This window comes from Drosophila obscura, unplaced genomic scaffold (assembly GCF_018151105.1).
Source record: "Drosophila obscura isolate BZ-5 IFL unplaced genomic scaffold, ASM1815110v1 contig_179, whole genome shotgun sequence".
Taxonomy (NCBI): Eukaryota; Metazoa; Arthropoda; class Insecta; order Diptera; family Drosophilidae; genus Drosophila; species Drosophila obscura.
Window position 1 is genome coordinate 2,162,371 of NW_024542766.1, and position 26,624 is coordinate 2,188,994.

The 26,624-nt window shown below is 47.6% G+C and overlaps 3 protein-coding genes across 4 annotated transcripts in view; 1 reads left to right on the forward strand and 2 right to left on the reverse strand.

Moving 5' to 3' along the window:
- Nucleotides 1–26,624, forward strand: part of LOC111081371 (Down syndrome cell adhesion molecule-like protein 1 homolog) — a 92,573-nt gene that overhangs the window by 33,581 nt on the left and 32,368 nt on the right. For both annotated transcript variants that reach the window (XM_041592256.1, XM_041592255.1), the window contains exon 2: nucleotides 1,584–1,797. In XM_041592256.1, coding sequence (XP_041448190.1) covers nucleotides 1,710–1,797 — 88 coding nt within the window. In that variant the 5' untranslated portion in view covers nucleotides 1,584–1,709. The remainder of the gene's footprint in view (nucleotides 1–1,583; nucleotides 1,798–26,624) is intronic.
- On the reverse strand, nucleotides 14,450–16,536 carry LOC111081131 (serine/arginine repetitive matrix protein 2-like). The gene has a single exon (XM_022377082.2). The coding sequence runs from the start codon at nucleotides 16,399–16,401 to the stop codon at nucleotides 14,626–14,628; it is 1,776 nt and encodes a 591-aa protein (XP_022232774.2). The 5' UTR covers nucleotides 16,402–16,536; the 3' UTR covers nucleotides 14,450–14,625.
- On the reverse strand, nucleotides 17,703–20,337 carry LOC111080991 (glycerol-3-phosphate dehydrogenase, mitochondrial). The gene is made up of 2 exons (XM_022376893.2): nucleotides 19,686–20,337; nucleotides 17,703–19,625 (listed from the first exon to the last, which is right to left on the reverse strand). The coding sequence occupies exons 1-2, from the start codon at nucleotides 20,265–20,267 to the stop codon at nucleotides 17,829–17,831; spliced, it is 2,379 nt and encodes a 792-aa protein (XP_022232585.2). The 5' UTR covers nucleotides 20,268–20,337; the 3' UTR covers nucleotides 17,703–17,828.

The following is a 26,624-nucleotide window of genomic DNA, read 5'->3' on the forward strand; positions in this document are numbered from 1 at the left end:
TAATGTCTTTCGGTATCGATAATGGAGAATGGAGAACATGCACGCTCGCACACCCGCAACAACCTCACACCCGGATACGCACTCGCACTCGCACTCGCACCCACATACTGGGCTAAACCTGACTCTCCCCACATTGTAGTTTAATTTATGCATTTGTTGCACTTGAATGTGCAGACGGGCACAGACGTTACAGTGGGCTACAGTGATTATCTACGGGCATAATTTATCATTCCGCAATTTATAGTTTTCATTTAAGTTCCACACAAAGTTCTTCATAAAATGTTCTCCACTTTGGGCACACCTTCGTGGCTGTAAGTCCCTTTATTTACAAACATATAAATGCTAACAAAAGCTCTATTTAAACTGTCCACTGTAGCTGCATTGCCTCGAGCCCTGTGAAGAGCCGTTAACAAAGGCCGTGATCATGGAAGGACTTGAGGCACATGCATGCCCCTGACTGTCCGGAACCGTGCCGTGTCCTATCCCTATCCATATACCTATACCAGTTGACTCACAAAATGTTGGCGTGCCAACAAAGTTTTGATATTATTTGTAGTGGCAGGGCTACAACTGTTGTTGCTGCTGTTGCTGCTGTTGCTGCTGCTGCTGCTGTTGTTGCTGCTGCTGCTGTTGCTGCTGTTGCTGTTGCTGCTGCTGCTGCTGTTGCTGCTGCTGCTGCTGTTGTTGCTATTATCATTGACAATGGCAATGATAACAAAGTACTCAGCACAGCACACACTGAGTCCTACGGTGTACGTTTGCTACTCAATATTGTATGCCATGCTGCATCCGCCTTGGAGTTGACTTGTTTCTGCTGTCTGAAGTGTTTGGCATTTCCGGTTGCCTTTCATGTGCGCTGAATTGAGTGTAGTATTTGCAGATTATCAGCTGAGATGCAGGAGCCTAGTGGAAATCAGAGCCGATAACCCAACACTAATCAAACAATACGTAAATTACGCGGCAGTCGCCAGAGCGGAGGTCAGCACAATGGAAAATGCAGCAGCAGCAGCAGCAGCGACCTGCCTTCGGCATTGGCTAAAAAAAGCTGGAAACAGAGAGCCACAAAAGGAGCAGAAAACCATAGGAGAGAAAAAAACACAGAGCGGCAGTAAATTGGTAGCGATAAAATTGAAACACACTGGAGGCTGTGCCCAGCTCGATTTGGATTAGTCTTCGGACCCAGAGGCGGGAGGAAGTCGGCGCGTTGAGTTGTGAAAACCAAACGGAAATGGCGGCCATAACTCGGCCGGCTCTGGCCCACAGAATCACCAGAGTCTGGCCATGGCACAGCTATTAGGTTTGTTTGTCTATTAGGTAGTTGTTGCTGCTGTTGTTGCTGTGGCGAATTGAATCGACATTGAGCTGTGATTCGAGTAGATTGGGTATCAGGGCGCAGTTTTTGCTGAGAGTTTTCGTTACTAAGAGCGCGCTTAAAGGTGTCATAGCATGTTTGTTGATATTGCCGTAATTTATATAAGAAAATTAATTAAAAATCAAACAGATTAACCCCCCTGACAGCAGCACACTGACTAACAAACTTCTATTTGCCATTTTTACGCACAAACAATTTATTTCACACACAGGTAACTTGGCAGGCGCACAAATTATGCGAGACCGAACCGCTTAGCCACTCGTTGAGCCACCAGTCGACATACATACATATATATCACTTGAGCTGTCCGAAAGCGACTAAACGATTTAACCAATTTATGTACCTGCGCCTGGACCCAGCAGCCGCAGCCGCAGCCACAGACACGGACACGGACACAGCGATTCCGATTCGAATTCGGTTTGCGGGTGAGAATGTAATAAAAATTTAATGGCATTTATTAAGTACACATTAATTTGATTAATGCTCACACGGAATGTGTTTGCTTTTGCTGGTATTTATTTTTATTCGAGTTGGAGAGTTGCGCTGCAAATCGAAGCAAAATTCTAAGGGACATCAATTTCGGGACATCGAATATTTATTTTCAATGTGCATAACATGGCAGGGCATTGGGCTGTGGTAGCTTAGGCCACTTGAAGGGGGAAATCTGCTTAATTGGGCCATAAGAAGTGGAGAAAGGGCTAAGCACTACAACAGATTCGAATGCAATGGGAAGGCGGCCAACGGCCAATGGCCAACGGCCAAGCACTATTGTTCTGATTGGACTTGAACTGCCTTTCTGGCAATAGATCGGCTTTGAATGGGGTCAGGCAGGCAGCAGGCAAATGCCATAATGCCCACAGAACGCATTCGGGGATAAATACGGTAATGGGTATCGGAGATTCCAGGCAGTAGGGGCTTCCACTTTGCACAAATATGTTCTCACATTGTTCGTGGCCACAGAATGATGATTTTGCCATCGGTTTTTTTGTTTTTGCCCCAAAAACCATCTCGGAATTCCTCCTTTTTTTGTCTTTTGTGCATATATTTGCTGAACACTTCAATTTTTGGCAGCAATTTACGCTCTCCTCTTCTCTGCGCTCAGTGCAATCAGCTTGTTGTTGTTGTTGTTGTTGTTGTTTTTGTGCTCCGGCTGCTTGTTGCTAATGCGATTTAAGTAGGGGGTCATGCCACGCCCACGCCCAAGCAGTTGCCCGGAGGAATCAATTGCCACTAGATGGTCCCAGTAGCAAAGATTTTTTGTATCCTTTCTTTTTTTTTTTCGTCTGCTTTTTATGCTCTTGCAATTTACACCAATTGCAGCGGGTGCAAAAGAATGGAGAAAACTTTCATTTAATGCCCGCACTTCTGGGTGTCGTTTCCAGCATGACATCAGCAAAGAGCAGCAGCAGCAGCAGCAGCAGCAGCAAGTGCTCTTGGATTTCGACTAAATGCTGATCCCAAAGGAGGTGTCGATGGCTGCATAGTAGGAGGAGCAGGCAGGCAGTCGAAGGATTGTTCAAAGGCAATGCGATTTGCTTACACTCATGAGCTTCTGGCTGGCCGGGCTTAGATGCTCAAAATGTTCTCTTGAAAGCGGTCCAAAGCAAGCTTGAGATGCAGCAAACTAGCTGCTTGGAGAGGGGAATATTTGCAATAGCCATTGCTCATTAAAGATTAAATGTAGTGCCCATGAGGTGCTATTCCTAGCGTATATTAACTCGTGTCTAATTCAAAGAATTCAAGAAGGAAACTTCAACGTGTGCTACAATTCATTAAAGCCCTCAAAATGTAACCAAACTGCTGATTTTCCTGCTCTGCTTTAGCCATTCAATTATTCGTAGGTTTTAAAATTCTTTGTTCTATTTTTATTTAAACCATTTTCTGGGCTTTTCCCTCTGCTGGCTGCTGTCCAAAAGGCGAGCTCAAAGAGTCTGTGTTTGCATTTAAAGAATACATGGAGATAAACTTATGAATGACCCACTTTGGGATAAAGTTTTAAAATACGTTTTAATGCGCTTTGAAAAGGATCTGCAAAGGACACAGACACAGACACAGACACACATATACTTTCATTTATATAAACGAAACACACACACACACACACACACACATGAGTATATGTACATATGTATGCATGTATATACTCGTAGAGCCGGAAACAGTTGGCGATGCCGTTGAGTGATGCGCCGTTTGTCAACTTTGCAGGTCAGCATAGTCGTCGTGCTCGGCATCATCATGGCCACCCTTTTTTTTTTTTTACTTTTGCCCCCACTCGACCCACTCCACTCCTGGCTCAGTTCTGGTGAATAATGATGCCGGGGCGCGGAGCCGAATTGTTGCCAGTTTCAGATTAAACTGTTGGCCGAGCTTCAGCAGCAACCAGAGAGTTTGCTTTAACTCAATTCCCGCCCAACCACTTGAAGATTGAAGCTCGGGAACAATACCATGCCATATTAGTTTATTTTATTCTTTTTTGGCTCTCTTTGCTTGTTGTTGATTTTATTCATGGCGAAAACTGCTTGCCTGGGACTTTTTGTGCTGCTGTTGCTGCTGCTGCTGCTGCTGTGGTTGTTCGTGGTTCAGTTCGGTGCGGTGTGGTTCGGTTTCTCTGGTCAGACGGTCCGGCGGTCCGACGGTGCGACGGTCCGAAGGCTTGGTTTTAAGTTTCCGAGTTATATTTATCTAAATGATGCCAGCAGGCAACTCTGCGTATGTGGAATATTTTTTTATTGTGGCAAGCAGTCGGTTGTTGCCAGCTTTCAGCTTGCTGGTTAGCTGCTTTTGACATTCGCTTAGAGTGGTCGAAGCAAGGGGCACACAGCACTGTTGTGTGTGTGTGTCTAGCAGATAAGCCAATTTATGCAGTTGTTCTTTATAGAATATGCGTGTTAATTTGCTTGTCGGCTCATCCGTACTGGTAGGAGTTTAGTTTGGATATCGGAGTGGTGTCGGTCCTCTTCTCGGTAGTTGTTGCTACTGTGTCTGTTTCTGTTGTGGCAAATGATGCTGCCGGGCACTTATTTCACATACATTTTAGCTGGTGAATATTATATTATATTATTCCTATTGCCTCATTTTAATTAATAGATTACAATGTCACACACCATAATATATTTTCTTAAGTTCGAAATTAACTAATTTCCATTGCAATTTGTAAGTAATTTCATTTAAAATTCGTTTTAAAATTCAAAGTAAATCAAAGATTTATTTTATTTTAAATTAAAATTAAATTAAGTTAAATTCTTTTGAATTTCCTCATTGGACATCAAAGCACAAAACTCCCGAAAGGAGGCACAGCAGAATGAACCTTCACCAGTTTGCCTTCCAGTGGGGCAGGAGTTCATTCTCTCTGGCAACGAACAAATTCGAATTTCGAAAAACCGAATGCCGAACGAAGGCCGAAGCGTAGCGAAGAACCATTCGGGCCATATGAAAGCCTTCTCCACCAATGAAGTCGGCCGCCAGTTCACTCGTGCATCGGGTTTCCAAGTGAACGGACGCACTACGAGAGCCGGAACAACGCGGAACAAAACTATTTGCCGTGCGATTTGCGATATTGCGATCCGCGCGAAACTCTCCCACGCTTGCTCCCACACACGAAATGTGGTTCGGTGCGCTGCTGCCGGTGCCGCTGTCGTTTTCGTTGTCGTTGTCGCTTGTCGTTCCTCCCGTCGCTGTCATTTGCCGGCTTCTGGCAGCCTTCGCCAAAGTTCTGAGCGAGTGAAAGTTTTCTGTGTGCATCTGTCGTGTGGCAACTTCGGTTACGCCGTTACTTTTGCATTTGCGTGCTTAATTCAATGTAATTACCAAATTGCTTGTTATGCTGCAAACACTATTTCACCCTGGCTGCAAACATTTACAGCCTTTAGTCCACCTCTCTCTGACCGCTCTCTGATATATGTAGGCGACATTTGTTGGTGCTTTGTTGAGGGGTTCTACGAGCAGGGGGCCCATAGATCGGACTTAATATTAATTGAAATTCTTTGAGGCAATCTCCATTTTCAAGTGAATAACAGTGGACTTGTCTTGAAGATTGCGACAGTCAAGAAGTGTAAATATGTACGTCTGGTAAATTGGCAGACTTTTAAAGAAAATTCTTACGCAAATACGATCACCTAAATTAAGTGGATAAATATTTTGTAATACACCAAGCTTAAATGAGAATCTGTCTGCTATATGTGGCTTTTTATTGTTTTGAGTGCAGCTTTGAATGAGATCTTAAGATGGAAGAGATATTCCGAAAGCATGTGGATTGATAGAGATACAGATAAACCAGAATTTTAATATAAAGAGGTCAAAAATAAAGGTTTAAAGGAAGGAATCGGGGAGAAGACTTAGCACAGAAGAGTTCGGTAAAAAAAAGGGAAATTTTAAGTGTCTGTAAATATTTGTTAAATTATTTTACCCATAACAAAAGATTTTTGAATATTGGAATGTCCGATTGTGGTAGATCATTGCATATTTAGAGCCAAAGATGGTAGCCCACGTATACGTAGAAAATTGTTTAGTGTTTGAATATTTAAATTAAAATAAAAAATCAAAATTGTTGGCTAAATTGAAAAGGTTTTAACTGCATTTCCGACCAAATAATGATACTCAGATAATAAAAACTATTTGCTTTGGCATTCGAAAATTCCTTGCATTTGCCACAACAACAACAACAACAGCAATTCAACCATAATTTATTGGGTTTTACGCTCGAAATAAATTGTATACAGCTGTAATACCCTAATTTGTCTGCAATTGTGCAAAAAACCGCAAAAATCTCAACACCAAATCCTTTCACTGGAATGAAACAAACTAAATGGCCATAAAAACCGCTTTCGGGCAGGAGCAGCAGCAGCTGCATGAAAGAGGGGAGCAGGCAGCAAGAGCAGGGAATGCTGAGACACAAACGAAGGGCTCTGGCTCTGGCTGTGGCTCTGGCCGCGGTGTAACCAGCAAAATAATTTGTTGCAATAAATATTTGAAAATCCAGTTAAGCGAAACATTTTCGTCACGAAGAGGCCAACTGGCCACAGAGTCTAAGAACTGCACAAAAAATGCACTCCCTGCTAGGTCGTGGATAGGGATAGTGTTTGGATAGGGGCTGGGGTGAGGGTAAGGGTGATGGCAGGGCACATGGGTATGGCCCAGGTCCTGGCCTGAGGCGCTCGGTTGGTTGAGTCGCCTCCTACAGGAATCTGGCCACTGTGCAGGGTATCGGTTGGCTACTTGGATTTACAGAAGAACATACGCCATTTGGTTTTATTTTTACGGGATTTTCACCCCATACTTTATTTTGCGGTGAAGCAATAAATAGGCAAACAATGTCACAAATCCATATTAAAGTAATAGTAAAATTCGTACTATAACTAACACTTACAAAAATCTATTATTCAATAATAGTTACAATTATACAAATATTTTTAACTATATTTCAATTTAAAGTAAATTTTTGTACCTTCTATTTTAAGCTTTTATATTTTCAACGATTGAACTGCTTTCTAATGTTTTTGTTTCGTACGTTACTTCAGTTGTTGACATTAAAAATGTTAAATAATGGCAGTACGGGGTATAGCCAAGTCTTCTTTGGCGTATTTCAGACTCCATTCTTCGTTCCTTGGCTGCCTTGTTTTTTGTGGCATTTTCATGCAGTCGCCTCTTTTTGCATGCCCCGCATGCCATCGGCAATGTTATGCCTTAGTGTTGCTGTTGTTGCTCGAGCTGCTGCTGGTGCTGCTGTTGCTGTTGCTGTTGCACGCCGTGTTGCATATTGCTGGTTGCCGTTCGGGGTTCCCTGCCAGTGCCAGTGCCAGTGCCTGCTTCGCCTTTTGTGTCTCTATACCGGACGCTTTAATATTAAAAGCGTTTAAAATTTTTGTACGTTTCGTCGCCATTGTTCCATGTCCTGGCACCGAGCGCCGTGCCTCCCACTCTTGGATATCCACAATCCCTTCGGCCAGGGGTTGGGCAGAAGGCACCACTGTTGCTGCTGTTGCAACGCTATGGGGAGCAACACTAACAAGCTTTGTTATGTTTCGCTGCCGTCCTCTCGTCCTGCCGTCCTGCTGTTGCTTTTGCCTTTGAGTTTGCTCAACGTTTTGCCAACTGTGCGAGAAAGTCGCCCGCAGCGTCGGAAGCGGAAACGGAAGTGTTGCCATTGCCATTTTGCTGGCATCGCCATTGCATTTTTTGGTGCGCCCTCTGCGCCGCTCGGGCTCCTCTCTTTTGTTTGTCTTATACTCGCAGCTGTTGTTCCTGTTGCTGCCGATAGATAATATTCCTTTCTGGCTTTCCGCCTGTAAAATGCTGTCATGTTCTGTGCACTGTCCGCCTTTGGCCCAACTTTCAGCGCTGCTCGGGCTCGGGCATGGGCTGGGCGATGAGTTTTGCCTTTTGCACAAAAACTTTCTGACAGGTGGTTTGTGTGCTACGTGTTTGTTTGCTGTTTACTTTGTGTAATCATTTCATTTGTCAGACTTGATTTGCTGGCAAGCACAGCGTTGACAGCTCGACATTGCCAAATTGAGGCCCAAACGAAAATCAAGCATTGCCCCAAGACAACCAGGGAACTGAAACAGAAAATAATCGCACAAGTTTTGTGTTTATTTGTTGGGGCTTTTATTTAATTCAAATGTAATTCGATTAAACATTTTATCATGCCTCCCAAATTAACTTTTTGCTCGCTTCTGGCGCACTATTAAATTTCAAAGAAACTCTCCCCCTAAATACAATAACATTTTAACTACATATTTCTGTTTTTGTGCCATTTGTCATACGAGATGTACCCTTTGTCATTTGAGCTTTTAATGTTAATTGAAATCCCCACAGAAATTCCCTGCCTTAAACTACAACAAAGTCCATCCGTAAGTCAGTTGAAAGCTTTGCCAATCTGCCCCTCCCATCGGACGGGACAACTTAAAGACTTTTGTTAAATTAATGTTGAGACAAAATTCAATTTCCGTCGACAAATCAAATTACTGTCTGTTGGCTGTCTGCGGATATTCCCTCTGACTTGGGAGTCTCAAACGCTTCAGATTAACGCCCTCACAAAATGAACTGCCACAGTGGCGGTGGGCCGGTGGGCCGGTGGGACGGTGGGACGAGCCGCGAGTCAAGCGGAAAAATTCCCAGCAACGTACAAACAAATGTCGGCATAAAGTCAAAATCAGAAGTCACAAGTCAAAAAGCTAAAGTCAATGCCAAACTACATGAACGCGAAGTGAAGCTCGGTCTAAACAGGAAGAACAGCAAGAGCAGCAACAACTTTGACTCTTGCCACGCATCCGCATCCGGATTGGGTCTCTGCTTTGGGGCTGGGGCTGGGGCTGGAGCTGGGGCTGGCGGGCTAGATTGCCATGTTAAGTGCTGGCAAACCCGCACGTCATCAACGTAGCCACCGTCGACCTCTGGCCCCAGAGCCATCAGCCTTACACTCATCCTCATCATCATCCTCATCATCCTCATCATCATCCTCATCATCATTATCCCCGTCCTAGTCATGACGCTCCATTTCAATGCTGTCGACGATGTCGGTGTTGATTGCAACCTGCTTGTTGGTATTTTTTGTTGTTGCTATTGCTGCTGTTGTTGTTGATTACGCGCCGTTTAAGTGATTAAAGGTGAAAATGTTACCAGCCAGTGTGCGCCGTTGCCAGCCGTTGCCAGCCCTTGCCCCCTAATCCACTCATCCACCCATCCGCCCCAGTGGTGCTCGAACATTTTGGCAACTCAACGTGAGTGTTGAAAATTTTGTGCCCTTGCCCATTGCAGAAGAAGAACTAAGGTAAAGGATTTCGAGAGCCATGCCCGAGCCACACAGGCCAGCACGTCCACGTCCACGCCCCCGCAACCGCCTCCGCCTCCGCCAATGCCCACGCCCACAGGGCAGTGCCAGTGGCAGTGGCAGTGTCCGTGTCCGGCACCTGGCCACGCTGCTGATTATAAATGCCGCAGTTACCATGCTGATGACAGCCACGCCCGCTCTCGCCGAGATTCCCTCAAAGGGTAAGTGCTTTGATAATTTAATGAGCCGCTTTTAATGGGCTTCTTATTTGATTGATTGATTGATTGATTGGTTAAAGTGATTGACTTGAGGGGGGGGCAGGCAAAAGATTATGTCAAACAAAATCTTTTCTTTTGTTAGGGAAACCCAACAAAGGGTAAAGGTCTCAAACTTATTCTGTCTAAATAATAATTAAAACTTTGACATTTATATAGGAAAACTATGAAAACTAAGGAATAAAAAATGTATACAAATACGGACATATTTCAAGAAACTTTCAAGGAAGTTGAAGTACTTTTAGCATTCATGCAACTTGCACCTAAATAATTTACACACAGAATTTTTCATATTCGAATATATTTGAATGCCTCAATTATTAATTCCTGCATCTACATATGTACATATGTATGTACATATGGTGCTTATTTCTTTCTCTTATGCCTGGCACGTGGAGTGCACTTAACACTCTGAAATCTATTTCCTTTATTCTCGTATTCGCCAACCAATTTCATTCAATAAATATCAAGACATACAGAAAAATGTGTGTGTGCTTACTTTTGCCATTAAAAGCAATTTCGAGAGAGAGAATTATTGCTTTTGCTGTTTGCGAAGCCTATTTCTGAACTGAATATTCTTGGGCCCACTTGCTGGCGACATTGCGAGGGAATGGAGGGGCCATTGTGCATATTAGAAAAATTTATGAAAAACAATTTTCCATTTTGCTGTGTATTAAAGACGGAAGGTGGAGCAGGAGAAGGGGAATAGCCTATTTGCATATTTGTTAAATTTATCTTTGGCTAAGCAAACACAGAGCAGACAAGAGCAGACAAGAGCAGGCAAGTACAGAGCAGGCAGGAGCAGGAGCAGGAGCAGAGTATCCTCGAGCATATTTTGTGACATAATCAAATATGCTTTAAGCAAAAGCCAACAACTCAACCCTTTTGAAGTCGCTGCCAACAAAAATGAATGAACTGCAGATAAAAGATGTTGGCCCCTGCCATGTCATGGTTGTTCAGTTATTTCCTACACATACATACATACAGTCTCTCTCTCTCTCTCTCTCTCTCTCTCTGTCTCCGTCCTCCTGCTTGCCAGAAGGACAATTTTCTTATTTCTTTCGTCTATTTTATGGGCAAGGAAATGCAAATGCTTACAAGACGTTTAACATGTCACCTGCGGGCAAAAGTTGCTCTCTGCAAAATGCTCTGCACACTTATCTGACAGTTGTGTGCATCTCTTCTGGCCCGGCGCTCCTTACCCGGGCATATGTATAAAATATACATTTGTTTGCCTTACCATGTTTGTCACTTATCGTTTGGTCCAATGTTTTGCAGCTGAGTGCCATTCCCACAGCGACTGCTCCAGCGCCTTCCTCCTTGAATCTGGGTAGCTGGCACTGAGGCGAAGGCTGGCTGCTGATGCTGATGCTGATGCTCAGGCTATGCGATGCTGTAGATAAATGTTTTTGTATGTCTGCTAGGATATATTATGATTTTATGCATGGTATGGCAAGAAATTACTGCTTGCCCGCCCGATGCTGCGAATATGAAAACTGTATAAACTATATACAGTAGTTGCCATATAATATTTTATGGCTGGACTGTTAGGTGTTCTTCTCTAACAATGCCTCGAGAAATATATATACACATATATGTTGCACATATGTATATAATGTACGTCAAAGGTTTTATACAAATTTTAATTATGCATATGAGAAAATGCGAAATTATGTGAAATATTTTTTCTCACTTGCTTCTTGTTACTCGATTTTATAAGAGAGATCTGTGGCACGTTGTTGTGTGTACAGTATGTACACAGTATTGATATTTAATCTCTACTTTTGTTTGCCATTTCCGAATAAACACAAATTTTGCATTACATACGCGTATCCTTTACAGTCCGTGCCGCTTGCATTTTCGCTCTCCTTTAGTAGTGGGTGCCACTGCCACAGCAGTAAAGCACATTTTATGGCATACTATTTTCCTCTTATTTCCGTTTGTCGCTTTCCACCATTTGCACCATTTTATGGCCATGCTTCCGTCAGAGATTTTTGTTGTGGAATTTTCTTGGTTTTCTGGCGGCTGCTTCGCATTTTAAAGTGTTATAATTTGTTTGAAAGTGTCCTTGAGCTGCTCCAGAGAAAGAGCCGCGCACACACGGGTCCGCTCGCCAGCCCGGAACTTCTTTGGCGGTGGAATTCCTATGAGTACGAGTTCTATGAGCTCGCGTGTGCGGCACATGCATTTTTCCATATTAGCTGCACAGTCTGCCGGCCGAAACTTATTAAAATTGTTCAACGTCGTTGCTGGTGCAACACTGGCATACCAAGCTCCTTCTCCTCCCCCTCTCCTTCTGCTCCCTGGTGGGGTCGGGCAATGCGATTTATGTTTCAAGTTTGAAATTCGCGAAATAGTTTCGCGTGCTGCAAATTTTTAACGAAACTAATCAGCATAAAAATGCAGTGCAAGTGTGCCGTCTGCCACAGTGTGTGTGTGGGGTGGGGGGGCAAAAGTGAAAGTGTTCTGCGTGGAACCCGTTTAATAGAATTATTTATGGCGGCAAAGGGGAAAGTGGGAAATTCCGCGCGTGACTCGATGAAAGTGCTTTTCAGCCAGCAGCCAAATGAAGTGCAAGGCTTCTTTCTGCCCCTCTGAATGAGCTTTGCCTCAGATGTCTTAATGAAAAATGAACACGTAATTATTGTATTTTTTGTATTTTTTTTATTGTTAGCTCAAAATTTTGTGTTGCAAAAGTATGTAAAAAAAAAACCAGCCAAATGTTGGTTAAATTGTATTGTGGTTTATCTCGTAGTGCCTTTGTGAGCGGCTCCTGCAGCCGTACCCCTGCCAAGGCCCATAGCCATAGCCATTGCCGTAGTCGGGCGGATCTGCGCCTGCCCTGCCGAACGAAGCAGCTGGAGGGACTCAGCGACAACATCTTCGATGTGCTGGTGATAGGCGGTGGGGCCACGGGTTGTGGCTGTGCCTTGGATGCGGCCTCGCGCGGTCTGAAGACCGCCCTGCTGGAGGTGTCCGACTTTGGCAGCGGCTCCAGCTCAAAGTCCAGTAAGCTGCTCCATGGCGGCCTCCGCATAATGCAGTCGGCGGTCAGAAACCGCGACACCAAGCAGCTGCTCGTCATGTACGACACCCTGCAGGAGAGGAGTCTCTTCCTGAGGACAGCTCCGCATCTGGTGAAGCCGGTGGCGATGGTAATGCCAGTTGAGGAATATGGGGACCTGCCCAGGCTGTGGCTCCTGCTGAAGCTGTACGATCTGCTGGCTGCTGGCTCAAAGCTGAAGGCCTCGCACTTTCTCAGCCGCAAGCAAACACATTTCGCCTGTCCCATGCTCAGGACGGACCGTCTGAAGGGCTCGCTGGTCAGCTACGAGCTGCAGATGGACGATGCCAGGCTCTGCCTCGCCCTGGCCCTGACGGCGGCTCGCCAGGGCGCCAATGTGGCCAACTATGTCCAGGTGCAGCAGCTGTCGCCGCCGGACCTGTCCGGCATACGGCTGGTCATCGCCAAGGACCTGCTCACCCAACGCCAGCTGGCCTTGAAGGCCGCCTGCGTGATCAATGCGACGGGGGCCTACGTGGACTATGTGCGGCTGATGGACTCGAGTCAGTCGGTGGCGATAGCTCGGCCCACAGCCGGAACTCACATAGTTCTGCCGGGCTACTTCGCCAGGAGCTGTGCTGTGCACGGACTGCGGCCGGGCGAGGTATTCGCCATGCCCTGGCAGGGCCACACGCTGGTGGGTTGCAGCGAGGGGGGCTCCTTGGGCCTGGAGCCCCTTGACACGGAGGTGGATGCGCTGCTGGACAAGTTCCGGCAGAAGATCAGGCCGGATGTGGTGCTGAGCAGGAAACACGTCCTCAGTGCCTGGAAGGGCCTGTGGACCAGTGTGGCCGGCCGTGGCGCCAGTAGTCGAGTGTCCGGGCGTCCGCTGCTGCTGGCCAGCGAGCGGCGATTGCTTACCATTGCCAGCGGGGACTGGACCAATTACCGCGCCATGGCCGAGGACACCATCGACGGGGCCATCAAGAGCCTGCGTCTCCAGCCGCAGTCCGAGTGCTGCACCTACAGGCTGCCACTGGAGGGGGCGCTCCACTGGACCAAGGAGCTGCCCGGCGAGCTCATGCGCAGCTTCGACCTGCCCGCCGATGTGGCCAACCATCTGTCCGAGTCCTACGGCTCGAATGCCTTCACCCTGCTCAGCGCCTTCGATGGCTGCCACGAGCGACTGCACCCACATCTGCCCCACATCGAGGCGGAGGTGCACTACGCGGTGCTGTTCGAGTACGCTCTGACCGCTGCCGATGTGCTGGCGCGCCGGACGCGCGTGGCCTGCGTGGATGTGGCCGCCGCCATGCAGATGCTACCGCGAGTGGTGGAGATCATGGGCAGTCGGCTGAACTGGAGCCCAGCGGTGCAGGAAGACCAGCTGGCTCGCACGGCCAGGTTCCTGCGGCAGGAGATGGGCATGGGTACAGTCACGCTCGCCGATTCCATGAGCATGGCGCAGGCGGAAATGGACAAAAGAATGGCCGCCAGGCAGGACTAAACGTTCAATCTACACACTCAGAAATGCATTGGAAACGTGTGAAATATATTCTGAAATCGTAGGCTGCTTTAATTTCAATGTAATTTAAACACACTTTGAATATGCGATGCCATAAAAAGCTCATTTGCGCAGCTAACGAGCGGCAGTTAGCAAAAATATTCCCCCACTCTTCGCTCCACCCACCTCTACACACGCCTCTCGAAGCCGCCCCCTCAATCAGCCAATAAATAAAGTAATGTATGAGAACGATAAGCATATTCAAAGCAGCGACACAGCAACAAGAAATGATTCCGCAGCAGCGCCCATAACAATAATTCAAAATAGGCCATCCCCCCTCCTGCAAAATATAGCTAATTTATTAAAAACAAACGACAGCAGCAACAGCAACTGAGGATGGGGGCAAATAAATTGCCAAAGTAACGCCAACCAAAAAGGAGGCAGAAAAATCGAACACCAAAAAATTTCCTAACGACTGCCAGGGAATCGAAGCCCAAAACGTTTTTCCTCTCATATTCCTGCAAGTAACCGAAACTCTTTTGCGCTGCAATTTCAGTCCCAATGTTTTTGTATTTTACAATTCGTTTGAGCAAGTTACATGGCTGGAGTTAATGGAATGGGCTGGCTTTTGGTTGCATGCAAGTGTAGCGAGGCTTACAGGTGATTGTGCTTTGTGGAGTGTGGAGTGTCCCTGGCCTTTGCTTAGTATTGATAGCCACGTGGCTGGGCACCACGATGCTGGCCGTGACTGTACTGATTGTAGCGAGACGGCGAGCGTGAGCGATTTCGGTAGCGAGAATCGAAATTGTTGCGGTTGTGCGAACGGGATGGCGAACGGGTGTGGGAGCGGCCACCGCCACCGCCACCGCGGACGGGCGAGTAGCGGCGGCGCCAGGTGGCACGGACCTTGTTCGGGCGAAAGGCCGACACCACGATCCTTCTGCTGTCGATCTGGCCCCCGTCCATGTTCTTGATGGCGCGTGCGCAGTCCTGTGCGTTGGCAAACTCCACGAAGGCGAATCCGCGCCCCGCACTATCCCCGTGCAGCTCAATCGGAAAGTCGACGGCTGTCAGCGGGCCAAAGTTGCCAAAGATCTCGGTCACATGCTCCTTGGTCACCTGGCGGCTCAGCCCCTTGATGTGCAGCCGCAGCTGCGAGATTGGCGGCGCCCCGGGCCTGAAGGTTCTCTCACGACTCATTTGGGAACTCGGCGATGCCACACGTCTGCGTTTGTTTCTTGGATTGGGGCTGCCCGACTTGGAGCGTGAGTGGGAGCGCGAATGGGAGCGCGAACGGGAGCGCGAACGGGAGCGAGAACGGGTGCGAGAACGGGTGCGAGAACGGGTGCGGATGCTGCGCTGCATCAGCTTGGCTGGCAGCTGATTGGTGCCAGTATTGGCAGTGGAATCAGCCACTGGATGCTTCGAAATGGCAGCAGCATCGGTGGCTGGCTTGGAGTTGGCAATTGACAGGATTGCTGCCATCACGTCAGCTTTGCAATTGGTCGTCTGACACTTTGTGCCGGAACCAGTGTCGATGGGCTTGGCTGCTGGGCTGGCTTCGGCAAGCGGTAGCTTCGCAAGGCAGCCAGAGTCGGTTGGCTTGACATCGGCACTGAAGCTGGCCACCGAGCGTTTCACTTCTCCCTCGACAGTCTTTGTGGAGTCCCTGGTGACCTTCACAGGATCTTTTGGCCTCGAGCCGAGGGCAAAACTGACTGGTTTCGGATTGGAACTGGAGCTCTTCGGCTTCGAGTTGGCACTGGAACCAGCAGAGTCTGGCTTGGCTTCCAGCTTGGAACTGGAACCAGCATTTTCTGTCTTGGCAGCATGACTTGCTGTCTTCTCAATGGCACCGGAACCGGAACCGGAACCGAAGCGGGAGCTGGAGCTGGTTCCTGCGGTGCTGGCTGGCTTCGATCTGTGGCTGGACTTCCTGGGCGGCGGACTCGTCTGGCAGGCAACATTCTTGAAGCGACTGTTGCGCTTCTTGCGGCGCGAATTGTCTTCCGGCTCAGAATTGGCCAGGGCGTCAACATCTTCGCCCGGAGCTGGAACTGGAACTGGGACTGGCACTGGCACTGGGTGACGGCGCATGCTGCTTTTGGCGGCCCTGGAACGCTCGGAGCAGCGTCGGTGATGGTTCGATGGCTTCTCGTAGCGCATACGCCGATGCAAACGGCGACGGCAGCAGCGATGGTCGAACGAGTCGTCGTTGCTGCTGGACGAGTCGTCGGAGCTGGAGGTGCTCGAGAGGTCCGACTCGTTGTAGCCCATGCTTATCGAGGACAGCGAGGACGCAGAAGGCGACCGCAGTGGCGACGACGTTTTGAATTTTTTTGGCTTGCCTTCTGACTTGTGCAACTTGCTCGGCTTGACCGGCTCCAATGACACGGCATTCGAATTATTTTCTGCGGCGTCACTGGGCGGCACGGTGACCTCCTGACCGGTGGTCTTGACATCAACTGGATCGAGCATATCGCTGTTTCAATTAATCACAAAATTTTGAATAGAGAAAATCTTTTTTTTTCGCTTTTGGAAATGAATTAATTTTTGATTGGAGCTCCGGACTTGTTCCTTACACTTCGACTTCTGCGACGGAATGAAAGGCAATTCGACTCGATGCTTGTCACAAAACGCAAAGGCAAGGGCTGCTGCGAGTGCAAGGAAGTGCTTGACATTGCCTCAAAAGAGTGTTGGATAACATTTTCTGTCAACACTTAAACTTGACTTGAAGAAAATTGATTCCCAGCGGAAGATAGTACATGGGAAATGCTATTTAATCTATTGAAATTAATCCAGATAATTTCGCCAGTCTCCTTGGGCAGCAATAGATCTCTGATCATTATTTTTACAGTCTTTTTTGAAGCTATTACGCCCAATGATGGCGATTCCACGCTGATTGTTACCGTCTTCTTTGGCCCTATATATTCCATTTAGAGAACTGAAAAAAATTCAAATGTAAAGTTGAGAGAGGTTGGAAATACTTAAAAAAAAATATAAATTATCTTTGGGCGCAGTCCTTGAACCACCAGGGGGGCACACCTGCCCTCATTTAGTCTGTGACTGATTTGCAGCAATATGGCACTCCAGTTCCACAGTTTCGATCTATATCACTTACTTCTCTCGCTTATTGAACAGTCCCTGGGTCTTCAATCGACCTCGCTTTGCTTTCATCAACCGACTCATCTTGCTATCGCTTTCGCTACCACATGCCACACCTACACCTACACCTACACCTACACACACCATAGTTCCGCCTACTTGTAGCAAATAAATTGTACACCCATTAACTTCTTATTTTACTTTAAAATTTAGAGTCTCAATCAGCTAGTGAAAGAACAGCAGTGATAAATAAATAAGGCATCTATGATTTATTGCGGCAGCGAAAAAATTCGAGGAAATTCAGAAATGGGAAACACTTTGTTCCTGGGGTGGTTCTAAAATCTGAAAAATTCTAAATTCTAATTATAATTCCTCCACAAATTATTATTATTATTATTATTTTTTTTTTCATTTATTTGTTATTTTTTATTTATTAGTTTTAGTTTATTAATTTTCACTCTGACCCTCAGTCATCAGCTAACACGGGGACTTTAACGATAAAGTGCGTCTAACGCAGACCCTTACAAATTTTGCTGCCTTTGATGAAGCCTTCAATTGTCCCACGGCACGATCCACAGAGAGATGCCAGCTCTGGTGATAGGGAAAATCCCACGACGATAAAAACCCCCCTTCTGAAGGGGTTTAAAATTACATAACTAAAGAGTGGCAAATTGTTTAGCTGCATTTAATTTATTCACGAATTCTGCATACTATTCCACACCATAGGCACGTATGCAATTACTCGAGGGCAATAGATCTTGTGGGACATGTGGCAGCATCGACATCGTCAGCTTGAACGCTCAGCACATGAATTTGTTGCGCCACACTGAATGGGCCAGATCGCGTTTGCCCGTGGTCCAGGTAATGGGGAGCAGGGCCGCTTTGCCTGAGGATCGAGAGGTGGCTGCTACCGTGGTAATGCCGCTCGTCACGGGCAACGGCATGAACTCAAACGTTGACTCTGCAACGGGAACAGACTCTTTCACTGTGGCAGCTCTCTTGCTCTGGCTCTTGGTCTGGCTCTTGCTCTGGCTCTTGCTCTTGCAGTGGCTCTTGCTCTGGCTCTTGGCCAGCGACTTGCACTTGTGGGTGAAATTCACAGCGAACTGGTACTTTTCCGCCTTCTGTGGCTTGAGCCCCTGCTGGCGGGGCGAACCCGCATCTAGACCAAGTCGCTTGCAGAAGCTTCTGTTCGGGATCTGCGAATCCCGAGCTGGTAACGAGCCGCTGCTCATCGCGGCCCCCTTGGCTGTGGTGTGCGTGTGAGTCTGTTGCTTGGCCTTCACCACAGAGCCCAGACCCATCTGACGCACCAGAAACTGCTGGGCCAAGACCAGCTCCTTGGTCTGGTCCTTCTTCGCCCACTTGTGGTGCTCGGACATGATGGCCAGGATGCGTGGCAGCATCAGCAGCGCAGCCAGCGCATCCACAAAGGCCACGCGCAGCCGTCGCGCAATGATGTCCACCAGGGTGCAGGCGTACTCGTGCCGGGCCGCATAGTGGATCTCTGCCTCGATGTACGGAAAGTGGCAGTGCAGCCGCCGCTTCGACTCCGGCGTGGCCTCCGCGAGGAGAGTGTGGCCATTGCAGCCATAGGACTCGGCAATGTGCTGTGCCACGTCCATGGGCACACCGTAGGCCTGGCACAACTCGAGCGGCAGCATGCAGTTCCAGCCCTCGGCACCGTCCAGCATCAGGTCCTCGGTGCAGCTGGGCGGCAGTTCGCAGTTCAGGTCGCACACCGCGACGGCGGTGTCCACCGCATCGGCGGCCATCACGCGGTACGTGCTCCAACGCCCACCGCCCAAAGTGATCAGACGGCACTCGCTGACCTCCAGAAGATAGTTGCGCACCGGCAGCTGTTCCTTTTCTGCCACTGCTGCACTCGGACTGGCCGGACTGGCGGGTTTGGCCTCCGTGGGACAGACCACAGCCGGCCGCATGCCTGTCCAGGCGCTGAGCACATGCTCCGGGCCCAGCTGAACGCATTCGTCCATGTGATCGCGAGCCGAGTCCAGCAGCAGCTCCACATCGTACTCCTGCGGCGTGGGGCTCTGTTTGATGTCGTCGACGGTGCCAGTCGAGGTGCCCAGCAGCACGTGGTTCTCGAAGGGCACCATCACCAGCGTCGGATGGCACTTGGTGGCGGCGGGACTCAGCAGGCCGTACTGCGGCGAGCCGAAGTAGCTGGGCAGGGCCAGGGTGGTGCCCAGCGTGGGCACGGAAATCGGCACCGTTCTGCTGTCGTCCAGCTGCCGCACGGTGTCCGTGTGGGCGCCAGTGGCATTGATCACCGACCTGGCCTCGATGTAGAACTTCTCGTCGGTGAGCACATCGCGCACTCCGGCACAGCGACAGCAGCCGTCCTTGCGTATCAGCTCGATCAGCTGCATGTGATTGGCCACATTGGCGCCCAGATTGACGGCTGACATGACGAGCGCCAGGCACATGCGGGCATCGTCCACCTGGCCATCGTAGTAGACCAGTCCGCCGCGCAGACCCTTGGCCTGCAGCAGGGGGAACTCATCGAGGGTCTCCTGCTTGGACAGAAAGTGAGAGCTGCCCACGTTCGATGCTCCAGCCAACCAGTCGTACGCCTGAGGGCAGGCGAAAACTCGCAGTGAATGATCAGAGTCAGAACTAAAGTGCAATCTTACCTTGAAGCCCAGCCAGTAGAAGGGCAAGCGCAGGACACTGTAGATGGGCATCAGCATCGGCTGGACTCGGTTCAGATGGGGGGCGATCCTCAGCATGGTGGCCCGCTCGCTCATCACCTGCTGCATGATGTGCAGCTGCTCGAGGTTCTTGTCCCGGATGGCGTCACTGATGTAGGAGCCGCTGCCGTCGATTAGTTTGCTCGACTTCGAGCTGGCCCCACTCGAGAAGTCATCGGCGTCTATGAGGGCCGTTTTGAGGCCGCGCGATGCCGCGTCCAGCGCACAGCCACAGCCGGCAGAGCCTCCGCCAATCACCAGGACATCGTATTCCTCCCGCTTCATGGCGCACAGGTGATCCCGCCGCGTGGGTGTCTGCCTTTGCGTGCATGCCAGCCGCGCCTGTGGCAGCGTCAAACAGCCGCAACAATTCGACTTTCGCAGCAGATTCGTCGCAGAGACGCTCTTCGCCAGGCCGCTGCACAGTTCGGATAGCATACTGAAGTTCCACTCTTGCTCGGCAGCCAGCAAACACTGAAAATTTAGAATTTCTACGCGATTTGTATCCAACAGAAAGACAACCATGCAGTAGAAAAAAAAATAGCCAAAACACAGAACTTCATTTGCCAAAAGCCAAAACTGATGTAAATATTCTACCCATCGGATTTTGACAGCTGCTGGAAGTTTTTGAGGTGAGCTACTCTGTCGGGGAGATTTAACTATTAGATATTAGATATTAGATATTTAGTTGCCCTTGCGATGCTTTAACCGATCCCCCATCCCCCACACTCTTTGAAATTCAATATAAAAATTGAATAATTTATGAGCGCTCGTCCGGTGCCTTAATGAACAACCAACTGCGGTGTCCACACCCAAAGCCAATTAAAATTAATGAAAATTATAGATATGCGCGCTGTGGCCCCACCTTTGCCTGTCCTGCCTGTCCTGCCCCACGCGGAAAGGTGTCGACCTGTCACAGTTTCTGACAATTTAAACTCGTGACTGGCAGGCCAGCAGACAGACAGGCAGACGAACAGACAGACTGAACTCCCCCCGTGGCGTAGCTGGGTGGAATGTGAAACTAAATTACTATGCTTAGCACATTAGGGTTGGGAAATTTAATTACATGCAATGGCCAGGCGGAGGCGAGGTGAAATGGGCCAAAAACTCCTAACCATTCAATGGACAATTTCCTGAGGGTGTGGGGGGTGTCATTGTCCAATGCTTACACGGGGTAAGCACAAAAAAATTATGCCCCTCAACACTCCCATTTGTATCTGTTGGAATATTAATGCTTGTCCGCAGATCCCCCATGGGGGCATCACTCCGATGACACAGCGCTAAGGGCTAGGGGCTAGGGGCTAGGGGCTAAGGGCTAAGGGCTAAGGGCTGGCGCTGGCGCTGGAACAATTGGTGTCAACAGTGCCGACTGCAGGACTATGACAGGCCTTTGACTTTCACACGCTAATGAGTTTGTTTAAGTAATTTCAATTCATTTGTTAATTTTCAACTATTGTCTCTCTATTGACTTTATTAATGTGCCCGGGGCCTGCCCATCACTCTGTCAGCCCTGTCGTTTTCTGTGTCTGTTTATTTGATTGTTTGCTTACCTGTCCTGCCTCCCTGTCCGCATGTCCGCCGCATGTCCCATGGGACTCTGGGACTTTGACTTTGCGTGCCCCTGTATAGCTTTGCCCTGGCACCGGGCCTGGTCATTAATATCGCCTCTCCGGCGCGTAGATAAATATTAAATTGCTGATTGTTCGCATTATTGAAATGCCATCGGCGCATTTGGCTCCATGTTAATGCGAGTCAATGAATGGGTAATATTCCGATAAAAAGTCATCGATCAAATGTGTTTTTTTCGTTGCCCAGAGGGGTACAGGGGTGTATTGTGTAAGTTATTTAAGCCATGGCCGTCAGAGACTGGAACTAATGCAACCACATTTGGTGTACAGACTCCTGTATAATCACACTGAATCAAGTTTATATATTTAATACTTTTAATGCCCCCTCAAGTCACGATTGTAGTGTCAGCCATTATTAGAATTATTATAAATATTATTTATAAGTTACAGAAGTCAGCAGAAGACATCTTCATGCATAATCTGAGTACTGATTATTAGATTGGATTACTGAGCCCAGAGGCAACACTGTACCTACTTACTGTGCACCCAAAGAATATCAGGGAATATGATAGAATATGCCTGAGAGAATATCTTGCTCCTTCCTTTGCCCTTAGCCCTTAGCTTGTAGCTTTTGACCTTCTTTGAAGACCATTCCTTTGGAAATTTCCTGTCGTTTAGTTAAGGAAATCTTTGAAATTATGACAGTAAATATGACTTGAAAGCAAGAAGGAAAACTAATTTTAATGACACAAAAGATAGTCATAAGTGTTTGTTCATACACGTTGTATAAGCGTCTGAGCTGGGGGCACAACAACAAACAAAAGAGCAACAAGAACAATAACAGCGGCCTTCTAAACACAAATTTCCGGCATAGGCCGCACATAACAAACCTAACCCGATGCGATAGTCATAGTCATAGTCCTTACCGACACCACACCACACCACACCATACCACATCTTCTCTTCTCTGCTCTCCCCACCCGATGGCCACCCGTCGGTCTGCTGGCACCCGCCACGCCCCGGCACTTTGTTACATTTCGTTACCTCGCCAAAGTGCCTCAACACATTTGGCGCGGTATGGCGTGGCCTTGTTGCTTCCTGCCTGTTTCCTCCTGCCACATAGCTGCCGCTGCTGCTGCCCCTCCACCTTCCGGCTACTTGCCCCCTGCCGCTGCTGGCTGCAACTGGCTTTGTTTTGTGTGCTGATGTTGTTGGCGTGTGGCTCACCTTTTTCGCCCGCACCGCCCCCGCCGCCGGGGTCCGGTCTTCTTTGGGCATTATTGCAGCTATAAAGTCAGTGCCTTGAACTTTTTGCTGCTGCTGTTTTTGTTTCTGCCCCGATGTTCCTTTGGTCCGGCAGTTTTTCTTTTTTCCGCCGCTGTTTCTTTTTTTTTTTTTTTGCTCTTTTCTGGTCTCTTTTTGTCGCCTTATTGCTATTGAAGTTTGTTTTTTATGGCCTGGCCGAGCTTGACAATAAGCACGACGGCGGCGGCGGCGAAACTTTTCCACTTCTCATTTATTATTACGTATACGCGCCGTTGCCGTTGCTGTTTTTGTTGCTGTTGTTGTTGTTGTCCTGACAACCGAGCGACACAAATTGTCGTCTGTCGTCGGAAAAGAAAGAAAAGAATATACATAAAAAATAAAACAAATCACAGCTGGAGCGGGAGCTGGAGCTGGATCTAGAGCTGGAGCTGCAAATGCAAATAAGCGCACCAAATTTGTCTAATATTTTTGTTCAAAGGCCAGCAGCAAAATACAAAAAACAAAAAACCAAAACAAGAAAAATGCCTAAATTAAAATAATTCAAAATAAACGATTTGTTGCGCTTCGACTGGCAGCCAGCGAGGTGTTAAGTGGCACAAATTGTGTGGCAACGGATAAGGGTGGCTTCTGCTCCCGCTGCTGCTGTTGCTGTTGCTCCTGGCCCTAGACCCTTCAAATAGCTAGAAATTGGTTGCAGCTTTCACTTTGTTTATTGGCTAAAGTTTTGATTTATTTGGACAAGCGACAAATCTATAAGAAAATCGAAGCAGGTGCAACAAACGTTCGGTGAAGAATATTTCCGGAAATGGAAATGATTAATTGAATTCATTAGAAGCAACATATTTTAATTCGCCTGAAATTTAAATGAGTTTTGGGAAGCTTAAGAAAAATTAAAACAGAAAGGAATGTATTTTAATTTTCAATATATTAGATTTAAATATTAAACATATTAAATTTAAATATGAAGCATATTAAAATTAAATATGAAACATATTAAATTTAAATATGAAACATATTACATTTAAATATGAAACATATTAAATTTAAATATGAAACATATTAAATTTAAATATGAAACATATTAAATTTTAATATGAACTATATTTAATTTAAAAATTTCTATATTAATATCAAAATTTAAGTGAAAAATATTAAATTTTAATACAACCACTCTTGGATGAAAATCAATGGCATAAATATTAAAATCTAAGTGAAAATATTACAATTTCAGGGCTTTTTTCTATCGGTGTATATATTTTTTTATTTTATTATATATTTTTGTAATTGCTCACAGCATACTCTTATCAGATATTCCCATTGCTTAGAGCCCATTCGAATGACATTTGGATGGCCAAATGATTCATCGCAAGCAGCACAATGGGAATATGGCCACAAGGCTTTGCGAATTGTCAACGATTGAGCCAAATTTAGCCGCCATATTAATGTGTATTGTGGCATAATTGAGTTGCACACGCAATGGGTATGGGGGCAAAGGACTGGCCAGTCCAAGGGCCCAGCTGGGGACTTGGCAGAGCAGATCCATGCACAGCTGGCCCGGGCATAAAGGCGTTAATTTGTAGCAATTAGTTTGGCACTCGGCCATGGCAGTGGCCAGTGGCCAGTGGCCGAGTGGGCATGTTGTATGGAGAATGGCGAATGGCGAATGAACCAATGGGTTCGGTTCAGACAAAGGACAAACGATAAACATGCACACACAGGACACACGGCATGCCGCAGACCGCACGGATCGCGGACAAAAAGGAAGGACATTTGATAACAATTAAATAAACGCTGGCGGGTCAGCCACGCGTTTAAAGCGACTGAACTTGCCACATTTTTTTTATTACGACCTGACATCAATTAAATTTTTACCTCTGCCACACACGCCCCGCCCCGCAAACACTCGGCCGGGGACAGACACTCACAATCGTTGTTGTTGCTGCACATGGAGGGGAAAATTTTATTTTTTGAAACTTTTGCTACAACAGGCTACCCAGCCAATGGAAGAGGGCGTACTCGGACTCTTAGTGGACACGATCAGGGTTAGGGTATAGGGTATTCATGGGTCTAAACATTGCCTCCATCGTGCAGCCACACTATCCCTTACCTTGTCCCTGTCCACGTCCCTGTCGCTGTCGCTGTCTTGGCGGCTGTTGTTGTTGTCGTTGTCGTCTGTCGCTGTTGTAGGCAACACTATTTGTGTCATGCAACAATGTAATTGCCACTGTCGTTGTCATTTCCGCTGGACACACGTTGCCCAGCGGCAAAGAGAAAGAAAAAAGGAAAAAAAGAAAACGTAAAACAGAAACGACAAACAGAAAAACCTTAAAGATATTACCGGGCAGGGCAGGGAAGGGGGAAAGGATAGTGTGGGATAGTTAGGAGGGAAAGTGGCAGTGTTTGGGGGGGTTGGGAGGGGCAGCAACAAAGTGTATGTGGGTTGGGGCAAGACGGGGTGTGGCCCCATACAGCGGAAGGAAGTGAGTTGTAGGTCGGCCATTGTGCAGCTTTTGCGGTGAGCAAGTCGCATTGTGTCGCCCTTTTGGGTGGTGGGTTTCGGGGGTTTTGCTTGGGTCATTGTGAATGTAGGGGCTGTGGGGCAAATGTCCTGGGCAATTGTCAGAGGCGCGCGCCATGTTAAGTTGAAAATAATAGACGTGGACATGGCTGTCAGGCTGTCAGGCAGTCAGCCAGAGACGATGTGCGCCGGACACTAATCGATGGGGACAAATTGCAAAGGTTGCAAGGCTGCCACCGCCCCCATCCCCCACCCCCACCCCCACCCCCTTCGCACTTGTCAGTGGCATATCTTACCTTTTGGCTTTTCCTGAAAATTAATGACTCAATGAGGCAGAGCATTAGCTGCTCCCTTGTTTGGCCAGCAGGGCTTTTTAATTGCTGCCTCGATGGCCATCCTGTGGCCTGGCCATTTATTTGTACTACTAGTGGTACAAGTATTTGCCCCCCCTCTCACCCAGCGCTTGTGGTTGTCCCCTCCTCCGTTGGCGCTTGCCAGCTTAATCGATTATACCCCTAGTGCTCCCCTAGTGCTCCCCGATTCCCCATTTGCTCTTTAGTTATGCTACAGTAAACTTGCGGTTACCCACAGCATTGCATGCGCATCCTCCGCCCTTCGCCCCGTCTCATCCGTAGCCGTACTCTTCATCCGCATCCACATGCACGCTAAGTAGCCCCGGGTCGGAGTTTATTTAAATACGTAAGCACTGAATGAAATCAAGCGTTGTATAAAGGATTGAGTTGAGTGTAGCAGGAGCAGGAGCAGGAGCAGGAGTTCCTGCAGTTTATTGTTGTGTCTGTGGATTGTCAGTTAAAGTGGCAACAAAAATAAGAGCGGGTCTTGACTTAGCTTGGTTTAAGCATGAACTTCCCAACATTAATCCAAATTCTATTCTCTGTTTTTTTTTTTTCAGGTAAGTCACTCTCCCCATAAAGAAGCAATTTTGGCTGCCCGTCCGTAAGTTTTTCTCTCCATTTATCCATTAACCAAAAGTTTAGCCTCTTGGCCTGCTACTTCCACCGAAGCATCCATATATATATATATATATATTTTCTTTGCACGCCAACTTTGAAACAGGGTCAGCTCTCTGGACTTTTCTATTTCACTTGCTTGCATTTTCTTGCTTAAAGGCACTAAATGCAGTGTGGCATCAACAGCTGGCTACTCCTGCCAGCTGCAGGTCTGCGCCATGCTCTCCACTCTCTCCACTCTCTCTCTTCTGTTTTCTGGCCAGGACAAGCCACATTCGACACTTTATCACCTGGTTGGACATTGGCAGCCGGCATTTGCTCATGTTTTTCCACACGGCCATAACATTTAATGACGCTCCGCTTAACGCTTGTAAACACGTTGGGGGGCAATCAGAGTACGGAGCACGGAGCACAGACCACGCCCACGCCATATACCTACATCCCCACATACCTACGTGTATATAGTAGGAGTATTGGGGGGAGTATATCTGGACTAAGTTGGCACGACTCTGTGTCCCTGTTGCACTGCAGGACTGGAGGACTTTTGGACTTATCTTCT